The 16,928-nt window shown below is 34.9% G+C and overlaps 1 protein-coding gene across 2 annotated transcripts in view; it reads left to right on the top strand.

Moving 5' to 3' along the window:
• The window catches only part of SIDL (SIDL trafficking protein particle complex subunit 10), a 248,066-nt gene that overhangs the window by 45,915 nt on the left and 185,223 nt on the right, over nucleotides 1-16,928 (top strand). For both annotated transcript variants that reach the window (XM_090411063.1, XM_090411072.1), the window contains exon 6: nucleotides 1,126-1,436. In XM_090411063.1, coding sequence (XP_090267189.1) covers nucleotides 1,126-1,436 — 311 coding nt within the window. The remainder of the gene's footprint in view (nucleotides 1-1,125; nucleotides 1,437-16,928) is intronic.

The following is a 16,928-nucleotide window of genomic DNA, read 5'->3' as shown; positions in this document are numbered from 1 at the left end:
TCACCACTAACTTCCTATCTACAATTTTCCTCCAAATCAATTTGTTACCTGTCAAACTCCAACATTATCAGATCTTATATTTCTGTCTCTTAAGGCATTTTTACTGGATCAATCCACCCATATCTTGGTCTTCGCCTGGGTCTTTTTCCTGGGAATACTTGTTTTGCTAATCTTTCCCTCTCAATGGGAGAGGGAAAGATTAGCAAAACCTAGAGATTAGCTCCTAACACATTCCTGGATGTTAACAACATCAAGTTCTTTCCTAATACCCTCAGTTTTAATACGACATTGCCATTGATGCCATCTGTTCTTGCCTCTAATCTTTCTCAGGACTCTCATATCTGCAGCCTCTAGTCTTTGGTCAAGTGTTTTACTTCTGACCCAGCTCTCAGATCCATAAGTTAAAATTGGTTTGAACACTGTCTTGTATACAGTAATTTAATGTTTTGACTAATTTCTCTCTTATTCCATATAAATTTATTCAGTTGACTTCCTACCATACTGGCTTGGTTGATTCTGTTGTCTATTTCCATATTTAATTTACCATCTTCACTAAAAATTCTTGGTGATGCTATTTAATAAGTTAATGTCTAGGTAAATTTGAGAATATCTGAATTTTGAAGATTAAACATTTTACACACAAGAAAATAATAAAATAACTGTGAATGATGCTATTTTTAATTTTAGAAAATATGTATAACCAGATTATAAAAAAAAAGTCTGTATTCATATATATGTCTTGTTTTTTGTGTTCATAATGGATCATGAGCACTGAGTAGCAAAACAGGAGCATTAAATTGTGCATATTATGTTGCATTTACACCTTTCTTGATTGTGATTATTAAATTATTACAAATGCAGTAGCTAACATGATTTTAATGTTTAATAAATTAGAATATTGCTGTAATATAATATAGTTAAACATTTAATTAACCAGCTTTTAATATTTAAACTTAAATTTGATCTTGTTTACTTAAATTATCATACTTGTTTTATTTAGTAGCAATAACCAACTTATAATAAAGATTTGATTATATTGTAACACACAAGAAAATATACATTTCCATAGATAATTCCAAAATGAAATATTCAAGAATTTATTTATTTATTATTTTTTTCCCACAGATGTTACTCACTCATAGATCCCCGCAAATCTGATGGTCGATTAGTTGGAGAGTCTTATACTTTTTTGTTACAGCGTATAAGGGAACTGATATTACAGGCTTACAGTCGACAGCTTAACCAGTATGAAGATTATGTGCGACTCCAGCGAGAGAAACGGAATGAACTGGGTTGGAATTTCCAGAATTTTTTCTTTCTTCAGGAGGAACTTGCTTTTGTATTTGAAATGTTTGGAGTTTATGAAGAAGCCCTTGTACAGTATGATGAACTTGATGCCTTATTTACACAGTTTGTAATTAACTCAAATGTTGGAGGTAAGTATGAATAGCTAATTATGCATAGTATGCATCTATAGACCATTGCATGATACTGGTTATATTCGTTTTATCAGATTTTACATTGCTTATGCTAAAGAAATTAGCTCTTGGAGATCTTAATCAGGTTCTATAGTTTTATCACATAAAATGCAAATATTAACAGAAATAATTAATAATAATAGTATACAGGTAGTCCTCGACTTACGATGATTCACATTTACGATGGCCAAAATTATTATTATTAAAAATTCTCTAATTTAACTTTGCCGCCAGCAATTATTATTATTATTAAAAATTCTCTAATTTAGCTTTGCTGCCAGCATATACATACATATATCACATTGCTTTTGTATATGCACTGCAGCATCGCCATTAGTTGACAAGCAAAGCCTATCACCAATACTCAGTAGCCATTGCTATGATTCATCCACTTCTAACTTATCACAGCCTTTGGCACGTTAGTTGCTAATCAGCAGTCAAAGTGTTCGTTTTTCTCTCGTTGCAATTTTTGTATCTCGTCGTAACCGTATCATGTCCAGTAAGAGAAGTAAAACTACTGAAAATTCCAACATAAAAAAGAAAGCGAGGAAAGCTTGAAGTTTAGATGTTAAAATGAAGGTCATTAAAGCATATGACAAAAGAAAGAAAGTCAGTGAAATAGCACAAGAAGAAAAACTATCGCATTCAACTGTTTCGACAATCATAAAAGATAAATCAAGAATAATGGAAGCAGCTAAAGGGGCAGTTAATATGAAATGTACAAGTTTAACGAAAAAAAAGGGAAGGGCCAATTAATGAAATGGAGAAACTTTTAATGGGATAGATGATCAAATCAACAAGAATATTCCTCTCTCTTTGTTTACAATTCAAACAAAAGCATGCAGCCTATTTGACAATTTAAGGAAACAACAAGAAGATAAATGCAGCGAGCATACATTTAACGCTAGTAAAGGTTGGTTTTATCAATTCAAAAGCCGATTTAACTTGCATAACATACGAATAATGGTAGAAGCTGCTAGTTCCGGAAGAAAAATCTGAAAGAGATGATAAGAAGGCTATTTGCTAGAGCAGATTTTTAACATAGATGAAACCAGCTGTTCTGGAAAAGAATGCCAGAACAAACTTACATTCACAGAGAAGCTACATCGGCGCCTGGTTTTAAGGCACTTAAAGATAGGATTATGCTTCTTCTTGGAAGAAATGCTGCTGGTTTTAAATTAAAACCATTTCTTATTTACTGTTCACAAAACCCCAGAGCTTTGAAAAACATTGACAAGAATAAATTGCCCGTTTACTACAGGAGTAATCCTAATGTTTGGATGACAGTTGTTTTATTCGAAGACTGGTTGTTAAATTGTTTTATTTCAGAAGTACGTGCCTACTATCTTGAAAAAAACATTCCTTTTAAAATTCTATTGCTGCTTGACAATGCTCCAGGACATTCTCTTCATATTGGCGATTAGAATGAAAATATAAATGTGATGTATCTACTGTCCAATACAACAGCTGTGATTCAACCTATGGATCAAGGTTCGATTGCTACATTCAAGACATATTACCTGAAAACTACATTTTCTCAAGCAATAACAGCAGTGGACAACTGTGCTATAAATTACTATACATGTCATAATTTTTGGAATACGACATTAACCAATGTATCCAGAACATTGGAACTTCATGGAAGGAAGTATTGGAACAATTTATGCGAGGAATTTGGAAGAAGTTATTACTGCAGGGGTCACTCGAAGAGTACAATGAGCATAGTATGTTAGAACAAATTGTAAAGAAATCATTGAAATTACAAGAAAACTGGATTTAGAAATCAATATTACCGATATAGAAGAATTAGCAGATCACGAAGAAGGTGAACTGTGACTGATCAAGACTTAATTTTCCAAAACCAAAGAGTTGTAGAAGAAGAAAGGAATTACAAGGAAGATGAAGAAGAGAAATCGTTAAAAAATTTACTGTAAAAGAATTAGCTGAAGTATTTTCTAAACTAAATCAAGAACTTCGGTTACTCGAAAATATGGATCAAAACACTGATCGCTTCGCCAAAGTCGAAAAGCAAATTCAAGAAGCAGTCAAATGTTATCGTGAAATATATGAAGAAAAAACCCAACAGACAACATTAACCAATTTTCTGATTAAAAAAAAATACTCCCGATCACAAGAAATAACCGTATCGTCCAAATAAGTGATAGTTACTCATCTGTTGAATTAAAGACACTGTTAATAAGTTTTTGTTTATGTTAATTAATATTTAAAGGAATTTCAAATTAAAGTAAGTGCACCATTTTTGATATGTGTTTATGTATTTTTTCTTAAATTTTTCTTTCTTAATTTTGTATTTATGTATTTGTATGCGCTAATAAATAATTTATAAATGTTTATGTAAGTTTATACATTTTTCACCGTTTTAAGTGAACGGTGAAAATTGCTGCCTAATTTATGAAAATATTATAACAGAAATTAACCAAATCAAGAATTAACAAAAGTCCTTGACTTATGGCGGGAGGTTGGAACGTAACCCAATCGTAAGTCGAGGACTACCTGTATTATAATATTAAAAATTTATAGCGATTTCATTTCTTGTGCTCGCTATTATATTATTGTGCTCTCTCTCTCTCTCACACACACAAACACACACACACACACACACAAACACACACACACACACACACACACACACACACACACACACACACACACACACACACACACACACACACACAATCACTGTGTAAGGTCCTTATATAAAGAATTGTATCGAGATTAACTGTGTTAATGGAATTGTTTATATGACCTTGCATAGTTATTGAGCATAATCAACAAATTAATCGATTATTCATTTTTTACAGTCAACTCTCTTCATAGTGAATATATAGAGACCAATGGGATAATTTATTATAGTGCATGGTATTTATATTAGGAAGCTTTGCCTGAGACTTTTCTAGTGTGTTATAGTGAGCAAATTCACTATAATGGTGAGAGTTAAATGTATTTCTAACCGAGCACTTATTTCCAGTTGTTTCATTCAATCTTTTTCTATTTGATTATAATTCTGATATATATGCATGTGTATATTACTGCAGTGAAAACCTATAATCTTTTATTACCAGTTTTATTAGTAAAATCTGTAAAATGCTTGAGGTTTTCAAAGTTGCTCTCCAAGCAACTTTATCATTTGCATAATTTATCATCATCATCATCAAATTCCTGCCATGTACCCTCAAGGGGTGTACAGGATATGACAGTACTACATGAAAAAATTACATCATTACTAACTTCCTATCTACAATTTTCCTCCAAATCAGTCTGTTACTTGTCAAGACTCCAACATTATCAGATTTTATATTTCTATCATCTAAGGCACTTTGTACCGTATCAATCCACCTATATCTTGGTCTTCCTCTGGGTCGTTTTCCTGCCAACCTGGCAGAGAACACTTGTTTTGCTAATCTTTCCTCTCCCATTCTATTTAAGTGACCATACCACCTGAGATAAGCTCTGCTAACGCATTCCTGGATGCTGACAATGTCAAGTTTTTTCCTAATATCCTCATTTTTAATATGATATTGCCATTGATGCCATCTGTTCATGCCTCTAATCTTTCTCAGGACTCTCATATCTGCGGTCTCTAGTCTTTGGTCAAGTGTTTTACTTCTGACCCAGCTCTCAGATCCATAAGTTAAAACTGGTTTGAACACTGTCTTGTATACAGCTAATTTAGTGTTCCGACTAATTTCTTTCTTATTCCATATGAATTTATTCAATTGACTTCCCACCATACCAGCTTTGTTGATTCTGTTGTCTATTTCTATATTTAATTTACCATCTTCAGTAAAAATCATGCCTAAGTAGCTGAAATGTTTTACTTGTTCCACAGGTTCTCCATTCACAACACAGTTGACATTTTCAATGATTCTGCCTATTTTCATTGTCTTTGTCTTTTTATTGCTGACCTTCATACCATATCTATTACATCAATTTAGTCAGAGAATCTTGCAGACTTGTAGCGGATTTATTTAGAAGTATAACATCATCCGCATAAAGCAAAGATCTGACATTAACATCTCCAATTTTGATATCAGGTTTAATACCACATTCCTTCATAATGTGACCCATATAGATAATGAATAACAGAGGGGATAATGTGCATCCTTGTATCACACCAGATTTAACATTAAACCATCTTCCTGTACTTCCTTCAATTCTAACTGCTGACTTACAACTCAAATAAAGACTAAGTATTGCTTGATATAATGCCCCATTGACACCATATAACTGCAGCGTATTGAATAGCTTCTCTCTTGGCACCTTGTCATATGCCTTTTCCAAATCGACAAAACTTAAATACAGATCTTTGTTATATTCCCATGCTTTCTCGACTATTTGTCGTAAAGTGAAGATCTGATCCTGACAGCCTCTATTTGGCCTGAATCCAGCTTGTTCTTCACCAAGCTTTTCTTCCACAATTCTTCTCAACCGTTTCTCAAGTATACTTGCATAGATCTTGCCAGGAACACTCAGTAGGGAAATACCTCTGTAATTCTCACATTCAGTTTTATTTCCCTTTTTATATATGGGTACTATGAGAGCTCTACTCCAATCATCGGGAATTCGTCCCTCTGTCCAGGCTTTCTGAACTATGCAGTGCAGCCACTGTAAGACTCTTATACCACCATACTTCAGCATTTCTGGTTGAATATCATCTACTCCAGCTGCCTTTCCACATTTCAAGCGTTTGATGACTTTTTCTACTTCAAGTATGGATATGTATTCCTGACTGCATGCCTGGTCAGTGTTTTTTATCACTGTGCTGTCATCGCTGCTTGTTTCATTTAGCAGTTTTTCAAAGTAATTACTCCATACTTCAAGGATATCTTTTTCTCCTGTTTTCATGTCACCTTTATCATCTCTAATTCCTTTTACAGCACTCTTTCCTCCATTCCTAAGCTTCTTCAACAACCTCCAGAATATTTTGCCACCTTCTTGATATTTATTTTCTATATTCTTGCCAAAGTCCTCCCATGACTTTTGTTTAGCTAGTTTTACACACTGTTTAGCTTTCTTACATTTGTCTCTGTATTCTGTAAGAGTAAAAGCTGAGTTATTTGCCAGGAACTTTTGATATGCTTTCTTCTTTTCCTTCACTGCCTCTTTAACTTCCTGTGTCCACCAGGGAGTTCTGATTTTTTTATCCTTGCACACAACCTCACCACATGCCTCTCTGGCAGAATCAATCAATGTTTTCTTCAGAGTTTGCCACTGAATCTCCAAGGTTTGATTCCTGTTCTCAAACTCTTTCATTTTCTTTTCAATAATCTTTCTGTATTTTAGTCTACAGTTCACATCTGAGAGCTGCTCAACTTTTATTCGCTTTAAAACTTTCTTATATGTTATTCTTTTCAATATTAAATTCAATTTTATCCTGCTCAAGACTAAATAGTGATCACTTCCAATTTCAAATCCTCTGTACACTCTGGTGTCCTGCACCAGGGAGAAAATATCACTATCAACAATAACATAGTCAATGAGACTTTTCTTATTCCTAGCCTCTTCTCTCTAAATACTAATTTGATAAAGAAACATTGAACTTTTAGGTTTCAGTAGAAAAACATAGATAATGGATATAACCTTATGTGAAGGTCTTAAACAGCTCTTTTTATTTTATTTTATTTTTATATGTGATTACACCCACAAAGGTTTATTTGTAAACCTATAGTACCTTCATTATGTGGGTGCAGTAAGGAGTTTTTTCTATTTTTATGATTTTTATACATACATACATACATATGTGTGTGTGTGTTCAAAAATATGGAACTTTTCAGTCTTCCAATAAGTGGGATGCAATGAAATTCATCTCCTGCCTACTAAAGACAATCACAAACATCCATGCTCATGGTGGGATTCAATACCTGCAGCCTGTTGGTTGGAGAGTGGATATGCTAATCACTCTGCTAACAAGGCTGGCTAATGATGTTATTTTTAAAAAGAAGATATTCAAATAATACTTATAATTTTGTGTTGGCTGAATAATTCAGGATGGTCAGTAATATGACCATGTTGCCACCAATTGGTGAGAGCAATCGTATGGTCTTGACCTAGGAGGTGGTTAAACATGTGGAATTTTCAGTGGTGGGGTGCTTAATGGTCAAAGCTGTATAACTGAGAGGAGACCTCCACATAGCCTTTAAAGGAATGCGGAGAACCGACCAGGGCTTCTGATCTAATGTCCAATCCTCACCTTCTCGTGGTGCACCCTGTTGGGTATCTACCTGGATACTGAACGAATGAGGATGGGCTGCCAATTTCGGATTTAGCTGACCAAATTGTATTCTTATTGGTTAAACCAAAATAAAAATGATGGGACTACATGACAAAATTTCATGCCGACTGGGACGTCGCCCAGTTAAACAAGGCTCCCGTTGTTTTTGCCAGGGAACCAGGGCAAACAACGAAAAGTCAGCTACTGGAACAAATCTAAAAACACACCCCAACTCAACATCACCAGAGTTAAAGATTGGTACTATCAACATAAGAAGCCTGAATGGCAAAGAAATGGAGCTAGCTGAGGAATTAGATAAGTACCAGATCGACATAATAGGGGTGACTGAAACAAAAAAGACAAAAACTGGCGAGATCTTTCTGAGCAATAAATACAAAATGTTATATTCAGGCAATAACAATCAAGGAAAAGAAGGAGTAGCCATAGTATTCTACACAAAATACGAGGCTAATATTCTTGAATGGCAGGAAATCTCAAGTAGAGTAATGTGGGCAAATATGAGAATGGAGAACTAGACAGTGATATTTATTTCTGCCTATGGTCCCACAGAAGGTTCTACTAAGGTAGAAGTGGAGGAATTTTTTGAAGCTTTAGAGAAAGCAAATGAAACAAACAAACAATGAAAAATGAAAAGTTGGTCCTTGTTGGGGATCTAAATAGCAGAGTAAGAAGTGATTGTGAGACATATAAAATTGTTTTGGGAAAATTTGGAGAAAAGAGCAAAGCTAATAATAATGGCAAATATCTGTTGGATTTCTGCTCAGGACATGGACTGGTTATTACTAACACCATGTTCCAACATAAAAATGTGCACAAATTCACATGGAGAGAACAGGCAAGGAATAAGAAAAGTCTCATTGACTATGTTATTGTTGATAGTGATTTCTCCCTGGTGCAGGACACCAGAGTGTATACGGAGGATTTAAAATTGGAAGTGATCACTATTTAGTCTTGAGCAGGATAAAATTGAATTTCACATTGAAAAGAATAACATGTTAGAAAGTTTTGAAGCGAATAAAAGTTCAACAGCTCTCAGATGTGAACTGTAGACTAAAATACACAAAGATTATTGAGGAAAAAATGAAAGAGTTTGAGAACAGGTACCAAACCTTGGAGAGTCAGTGGCAAGCCTTGAAGAAAACCCTGATTGATTCAGCTAGAGAGGCATGTGGTGAAGTTGTCTGCAAGGAGAGAAAAATTAGAACTCCATGGTGGACACAGGAAGTTAAACAGGCAGTGAAGGAAAAGAAGAAAGCATCAAAAGTTACTGGCAAATAAGTCAGCTTGTGCTCTTAGAAAATACAGAGACAAATGTAAGAAAGCTAAACAGCGTGTAAAACTAGCTAAACAAAAGTCATGGGAGAACTTTGGCAGGAACATAGAAAATAAATATCAAGAAGGTGGCAAAATATTCTAGAGGTTGTTAAAGAAGCTTAGGAATGGAGGAAAGAGTGCTGTAAAAGGAATTAGAGATGATAAAGGTGACATGAAAACAGGAGAAAAGGGTATCCTTGAAGTATGGAGTAATTACTTTGAAAAATTGCTAAATGAAACAAGCAGTGATAGCACAGTGGTAAAAAACACTGACCAGGCATACAGTCAGGAATACATATCCATAGAAAATCAGAAAACATAATAATAGAATAGAAAAGATATCCATAGAAAAAGCCATCAAAGGCCTGAAATGGGAAAGGCAGCAGGATTAGATGAATATTCGACCAGAAATGCTGAAGTATGGTGGTATAAAAGTCTTACAGTGTCTTACTGCATAGTTCAGAATGCCTGGACAGAGGGACGAATTCCCGATGATTGGAGTAGAACTCTCATAGTACCCATATATAAAAAGGGAAATAAAATTGAATGTGAGAATTACAGAGGTATTTCCCTACTGAGTGTTCCTGGCAAGATCTATGCAAGTATACTTGAGAAACGGTTGAGAAGAATTGTGGAAGAAAAGCTTGGTGAAGAACAAGCTGGATTCAGGTCAAATAGAGGCTGTCAGGATCAGATCTTCACTTTACGACAAATAGTGGAGAAATCACGGGAATATAACAAAGATCTGTATTTAAGTTTTGTTGATTTGGAAAAGGCATGTGACAAGGTGCCAAGAGAAAAGCTATTCAAAACGCTACAGTTGTATGGTGTCAGTTGATCATTATATCAAGCAATACTTACTCTTTATTTGAGTTGTAAGTCAGCAGTAAGAATTGAAGGAAGTACAAGTAGATGATTTAATATTAAATCTGGTGTCAGACAAGGATGTGCATTATCACCTCTGTTATGCATTATCTATATGGATTACATTTTGAAGGAAAGTGGTATTAAACCTGATATCAAAATTGGAGATGTTCGTGTCAGCTTATTGCTTTATGCGGACGATGTTATACTTCTAAATAAATCCGCTACAAGTCTGCAAGATTCACTGACCAAATTGAATAACTGTTGTAATAGATAACGTATGAAGGTCAGCAATAAAAAGACAAAGACAATGAAAATAGACAGAATCATAGAAAGTGTCAACTATGTTGTGGATGGAGAACCCATGAAACAAGTGAAACATTTCAGCTACTTAGGCACGATTTTTAGTGAAGATGGTAAATTAAATATGGAAATAGACAGCAGAATCAACAAAGCTGGTATGGTGGGAAGTCAATTGAATAAATTTATATGGAATAAGAGAGAAATTAGTCAAAACACTAAATTAGCTGTATACAAGACAGTGTTCAAACCAGTTTTAACTTATGGATCTGAGAGCTGAGTCAGAAGTAAAACACTTGACCAAAGACTAGAGACCGCAGATATGAGATTCCTGAGAAAGATAAGAGGTGTGAACAGATGGCATCAATGGCAATATCATATTAAAAACGAGAATATTAGGAAAGAACTTGACGTCAGCATCCAGGAATGCATTAACAGAGCTAATCTCAGGTGGTATGGTCACTTAAACAGAATGAGCTAGGAAAGATTAGCAAAAGAAGTGTTCTCTGCCAGGTTGGCAGGAAAACGTCCCAGAGGAAGACCATGATATAGGTGGATTGTTACAGTACAGAGTGCCTTAGACGATAGGAAGAAAATTGTAGATAGGAAGTTAGTAATGATGTAAATTTTTCATGTAGTACTATCATATCCTGTACACCCGTCGAGGGTACATGGCAGGAATTTGATGATGATGATGTATGCAGTGGTGAGCTAAGGAAATTTTAACAAGGGGCTTGCATTATCGAAAAGAAAGAAAAAAAAAAAAAAGGGAGAAGGGTAAACCTTATGAGTTTGTCGCTTAATATGCTTCAAAAAAAATTTTTTTTTTTTTTAAAAAAATAAAAAAGTAAACAAGAAGAACAAGAGGCTCACAAATTTGAGAAAAATTTAACAAAGGGCTCGCGCGAGCCCCTTATATCTCACCACTGGGTGTATGTGAAATTACAGAGCTGGTAAGTATGACAAGGTTAGGAGATTGTATTAGGAGTTCCATGGCATGTGAAACTGGATGTTGATAGTACATGGAAAATTGTAAAGGAGTGTTTGAGGTAGGTAATGGCAAACTGCATACCTAGAATGAGGAGAGTAAATCAAGCAGGAGTTAAATGAATGAATATCATCATCAAGCTGGAGCTGCAAAAAAAGAAACAATTGTGGAGGGAATTTAAAAAGAAAGGTGACCTGAACATGTGAACAATACAAGGCACAGGCCAGAAGGGTAACTAGTGTGGTAAGAAAGGAAAGGAAGTTAGCAATGCAGGCTGAAGAGAATCCCAAACAGTTCTTTCCATATGCTGCAAGTAAAAGAAAGAATGTATCCAGCAAAGGTTGGTCAATTGGTAGATCCTCTGCTACTAATGGCTCTCACAAAAAGTTAAGCAAGTTTGAGTGCAGTTAGTGGTTGGAAGGGAATCAATCATTCGATGTTGTTGGCACACTCTTCCTTAATGAGTCTTTGAAGTCCCTGGAAGTGTCACATAATAATATGGCAGAATGATTTTAAGGAGTGCCGATGGTAGGGAGGTAACTGATTCGGTCAAAATTGTAGCATTATTAAGTGAACACTTTGCAAGAGTATATCGTCCAGGTCGTGATATTGCAGGAACATGAGCGCTAGAGACTTATACAGGAACTGAGATAAATGAAACGGAGGTAAATAGCATATTACAGAACCCTAATGGGAATACATCTGTGGGATTGGATGGTATACCAGCTCGAGTTTTATGTGAAACGCTGAGGAAATTGTCAGTGCCCTTGACCATATTCTTTAATCTTAGTCTCAGCTCTTGGTTAGTCCCAACAGGGATGGAAAGGGAAAATAGTTCCATTGCATAAAGGAGGCTCTAAGACTTATGTAGCAAATTACTGACCGATCAGCATATCAGGAGTTGTTGTCAGAGTATTGAAGAAATTTGTCAAGAGCAAAATACAGGAATGGATAGATTGAAATAGGATACTGCATGGGGAGAGGGGGGGGGACAGCATAGTGTTGCCAATTTAGCTCATTTGGAGCTAGATATAGCTCCTTTCTTTCTTCCCTAGCTCCAAATCTAGCACCTTCAGAACTTGTTTCAGCTCTTTTTAGTTGTTTTTATAACCTACTCTTAAAGAAATAGTTTTAAAAGTTTCCAGATGTTCGTATTTCATAAAGAATTGTATTGTACATTTGGTGCAAGTATCATACACGTTTCGTTTCAAACGCGTGATGACGTCGGTCAGTCACGTGCCCCAACAGTCTGCCATTTTGTCGCCTTGAAATTGATATCACTGCTACAAGTTAGTCTGTTGCACAGTGTTCTGGTTGGTAGTTATGATAGTGAGTGGGAAGTTTTCAAAGACTGATTGTAATTCATTGCAGTAAAGAGTTGTTTACCCTTCTTCAAAAATGAGCAAAGAGACAAATAAAGCTTACAAGCAAAAATTTAGGAGGGAGTGGTTGCAAATGGCTGTGTGAAGTCCCTGGTGATGCTACAGAAGGCCACTGTAAGTTTTGCAGATGTGATATAGCTGCTAAATATTGTCAGCTTGTAAGGCATAGTGAAACTAAGAAACATCTTGCTGCAGTTCCATATAAGGCTGTTCCTATTATAAATATGCTTGTGAAGAAGTCTGATGAGACAGCGAACTATGAAGGTAGCTTAGCATTATTTCTTTGTTGTCACTCATTATTAAACAGTTGTAATCATCTAGTAGATCTTGGCAAAAATATCATCCCAGACAGTCAAATTATGCCAAAGGTAAAAATGCACCGAACCAAGTGCTCTGCATTTGTAAAGAATATTCCAAGTGGGCATTTTGAAGATCTAATTGCAGACATTGGAGATGAAAATTTCAGTTTGCTAATAGACGAATCGAATGATATTACACTGAATAAGATTTTAGGAATGCCCATCATTTATTATAGCAAGAAATTCAACAAAATTATGCATACATTTCTGAGCATGGTGTTTCTAGAAAAGTGTAATGCTAGTGGTATCGTGGCTTCACTGAAAAAAGAGCTCTTGAACAAGGAACTGGACATTAAAAATCTCATTGCAATTGCAAATTGAATAATACAGACAATGGCAGGTTATGGTTGGTGTCAGTAATGACATTTATGAACAACTGAAGGCATATATTCCCTCTTTAATTTTAATTAAATGTGTATGCCATTCATTACAACTGGCAATGTCTCACACTAGTGTAGAATCTCTCCCGAGAAAATTAGAATTTTTAGTTACCGAAACGTATAAGTGGTTTTCACATTCTTTTTCAAGACAAGAAGCATACTCGCTGTATCAAACTATTCAACGAAAATGATGATGCTCTGAAAATTGTAAGCAACTGTGCAACAAAGTTGCTCTCCATTGAATCTGCAGGAGACAGAATTCTCAGCCAGTAGTTGGAATTAAAAAGTCACTTCAAAGTCGTGAGTGTGACTGAAAAATGTTAAAAACCTCAAATTTTGTGGGTGATGTACAAAGATGAAAGGAATGTGTTGTACCTTTTATTTTTGCATCCTGTTCAAGTTCAGCAAGTTAACAAAATTTTCGAATCTAACAGTGCAGATAAGACGAGATTATTTGAAGACCTTTCTCATTTGATTTACTCTATTGTTAATATGTTAGTGCTACCATCATCCACAGTTGACCCTCTAGAGTCAGAGATTGCTGACTATTTGGATCCCAAACCAAATCTTGGTTACATATTTGAAAGAAAAATTTCAGAGTTGATGATACAAAAGAAAATAACACAAAATGATGAGCAAAATCTTAGAGCAAGACAGTTTCTTCTTGGTCTCTTCAAACAGCTTAAACAAAGGTTGCCTGAAAACTTGAATATTTTAGGAATGATCTCTTCTTTTTCTGTTGACAATACCTTAAAAAATATAAAAGAATGTTACTCCCATCTTAGAAATAATGCTGAAAACAGAAAAAGATGTTGCTGAATACCAGTACAATACTACCCACTTAAATAAATAGACAAATATAGAAAACACTAAGCTATTCTGGACTGAAGTAAAAGAATAAATACAAAGATGCATCTGGAATGAATCTGTTTGAAATTGCTCAGTGTGCAATAAATTTATTAATACTGCCAAATTCTAATGCGGAAAATGAACGAATTTTTAGTTTCATGAATGCAGTTAAAACTAAAATAAGAAACAAGATGGAATTGGCAATGCTGACAGCTATTTTGTCAGTCAAGTATGGCCTCAGACATAACAAGTGCTGTACAGACTATTGCTTACCAGCATCATCTACACTGAGTAATATTGGAATGATGGCCACATATAATAAAGCTGAAAATCTAAGTGAAAATGTGGATGAATTAAGTGCAGAAGACCATTTGGAAGATGTCTTTAGCCACTTATATGCAAGTATCACTTCAACTTGAATAAAGTAAGTAACTGAAAGTATCAGCTACTACCTCTAAAATTTTAACTTCAAATTTTTATTTTTAACTCCTTTTTTTTTCTTTTTCTTTTTTTTTAAGATTTAGCTGTTTTTAGTAATTTTCATTTAGCAACAGTAGGGCAGCATGGTTTTGTGAAGGATAGGTCATGCCTCAGTAACATGTTCACGTTTTATAATTCAGTGGCAGCTGAGTTGGATAAAGTAATGGTTTACGGTGATGCTACTGGACTTTGCAAAGGCCTTTGACAAGATACCACATTAATTCTAATCAGTAAACTGTAGCACATGGGGATGGATATAGGGTTGGTGAGACGGATAGGAGGATGGTTGATGGAGAGATATCAGAGAGTAGTTTATTCAGGAGTAGAGTCCAAAAGAAGACCTGTGACTAGTGGCATGCCGTAGGGTTCTGTTCTTGGACTGCTACTGTTTATTTTGTTCATTAACGAAATCGGAAAGGATCTTAGATCATTTTTTTCATTTTAATCATCCTGCAAAATTCTGACATCATCTGTATTAACTATTGTTCAGTTATTTTCCAATGATGAAAAATTGGGTAGAGCAATAGTTAATACAGATGATGTCAGAATTTTGCAGGATGATTTGGATAGATTGGCAGACTGGGCAAAGGAGAATGGATGTCAGTTTAATGTTGCAAAGCATAAGGTTATGCATTTTGGGATGAAAAGATTATCAGTTGCATACCATATTGGTGGAACTGTACTCCAGGAAATTGATGAAGACAGACTTGGAAGTGTTAGTGGATAGAGAGTTAAAGTTTAGGGGGCACATAGCAAAAGTGGATAAAGCAGCTCATGAGATCACTTGGTTACTGAAGAATACTTTGACAAAGCAGATTATTGTTCCTCTTTATCGAGCCTTGATAAGACCCCATCTTGACTACTGCATGCAGATCGGGGCACCCGGGTTGACGAGGAGGTGGAGAGGATCCAGAGGCAAGTAAACAAGATGGCAGCAGGTCTATGGAATGAACCGTACAAGATGAGGTTGAAGATTTGTGGGTTATGGAAACTGGTTCATGGGCGGAAAAGGGATGATATCATTGAGACCTACAAATTACCGAGGGGTTACAAGATTAATTCAGAGGAAATTTTTTAGAACAGGTGTGGTGGTGATGGGAGAACTAGGGGGATATCCATGGAAACTGAATAAGAGTGTAGTTAACAAGGGCATTAGAACTAGGTTTTTTAACTTCAAGCATCTCTCTCTCTCTCTCTAAATAGAAAAACCCAAAACAAATTGAACAAACAAAAATTATTTAAACATATAATTTGTATCTTATAATTTGTACATATTATTCATTTTTACTCTATTTAAAGCAAAATAATCATGCAAATTTTTCATTAGTAATACTAAGATTATTCAAAAAATAACAGCTTTTGCTTTAGTGCAGAAGTGATATTGTAAAATTTTGTTATCTACTGCTAAACTATATTAATTTAACTGTGCCTTTTATAAATTATTAAGTTTTTATTAAATTATTCTACTTATTCAAGCTTTGTTGTTCTTCTTACGTTATGTTTAGTCCTTTATACTGAATTAACTGCGCTGTCTTACACAGTTTGTCTACACTATTATGTTATTTCCCTTTATCTAAATTCCTCCCCCCCCTTTCTTCCTGCTCTTGCCCTTTGTTCCTACCGCATATGTAGTAGACTCTAAATATAGCTATCGCTGGCTACACGATTGTAGTATATTCGATTTCTCACACTCTTCGGTCTGACAAATTTATTTGATTTATGACTGTGCCAGTCAGAACAGAAGAATAGAGAGTGAGGAATTAAAGAAATGGAATAAAATCAATATCTAATCAAATTTCTCTTAATCATATAGCAAGTCATTGCAATATCTAATTAACACACATACACAGATCCATAATTTTTTTTAAGATAGTTCATTGGCAAATATCAGATCAAATTGTTGTTTAACAAAGCAATTATTCTAACTAGAAAGTAGCAATTACAAACTAGAAAAGGAATGGGGAATAACTGTTTCTCCTAGCATAGGTAACTTCAGAAAATACCTTCCACAAATATATACACTTCTACCTACTCGCCACTCTAACACACTACTCAGTATTTTACAAATCTTAGCACAGACTCTTGCTTAATGTATACACACAATTTTACATATCTACAATCCAAGAAACATCAATATGATGTGCTTACTCACAGTTTTTTTTTTTTTTTTTTTTGGTATAAACAGTCCTTTAGTACAAACAAAGTTTCCATCGGGACATCTCATATCTTTGCTTTGATCTGGATACTTCTTTCTTTAACTTGAATGTCTCAGTACTTTGTA

Source organism: Typopeltis vanoorti, chromosome 2 (assembly GCF_054136105.1).
Source record: "Typopeltis vanoorti isolate ZY-2024b chromosome 2, IOZ_Tvanoo_1.0, whole genome shotgun sequence".
NCBI classification, from domain to species: domain Eukaryota; kingdom Metazoa; phylum Arthropoda; class Arachnida; order Uropygi; family Thelyphonidae; genus Typopeltis; species Typopeltis vanoorti.
The sequence above is the reverse complement of the archived record's forward strand: the minus strand, read 5'-3'. Positions and strand labels throughout refer to the sequence as shown.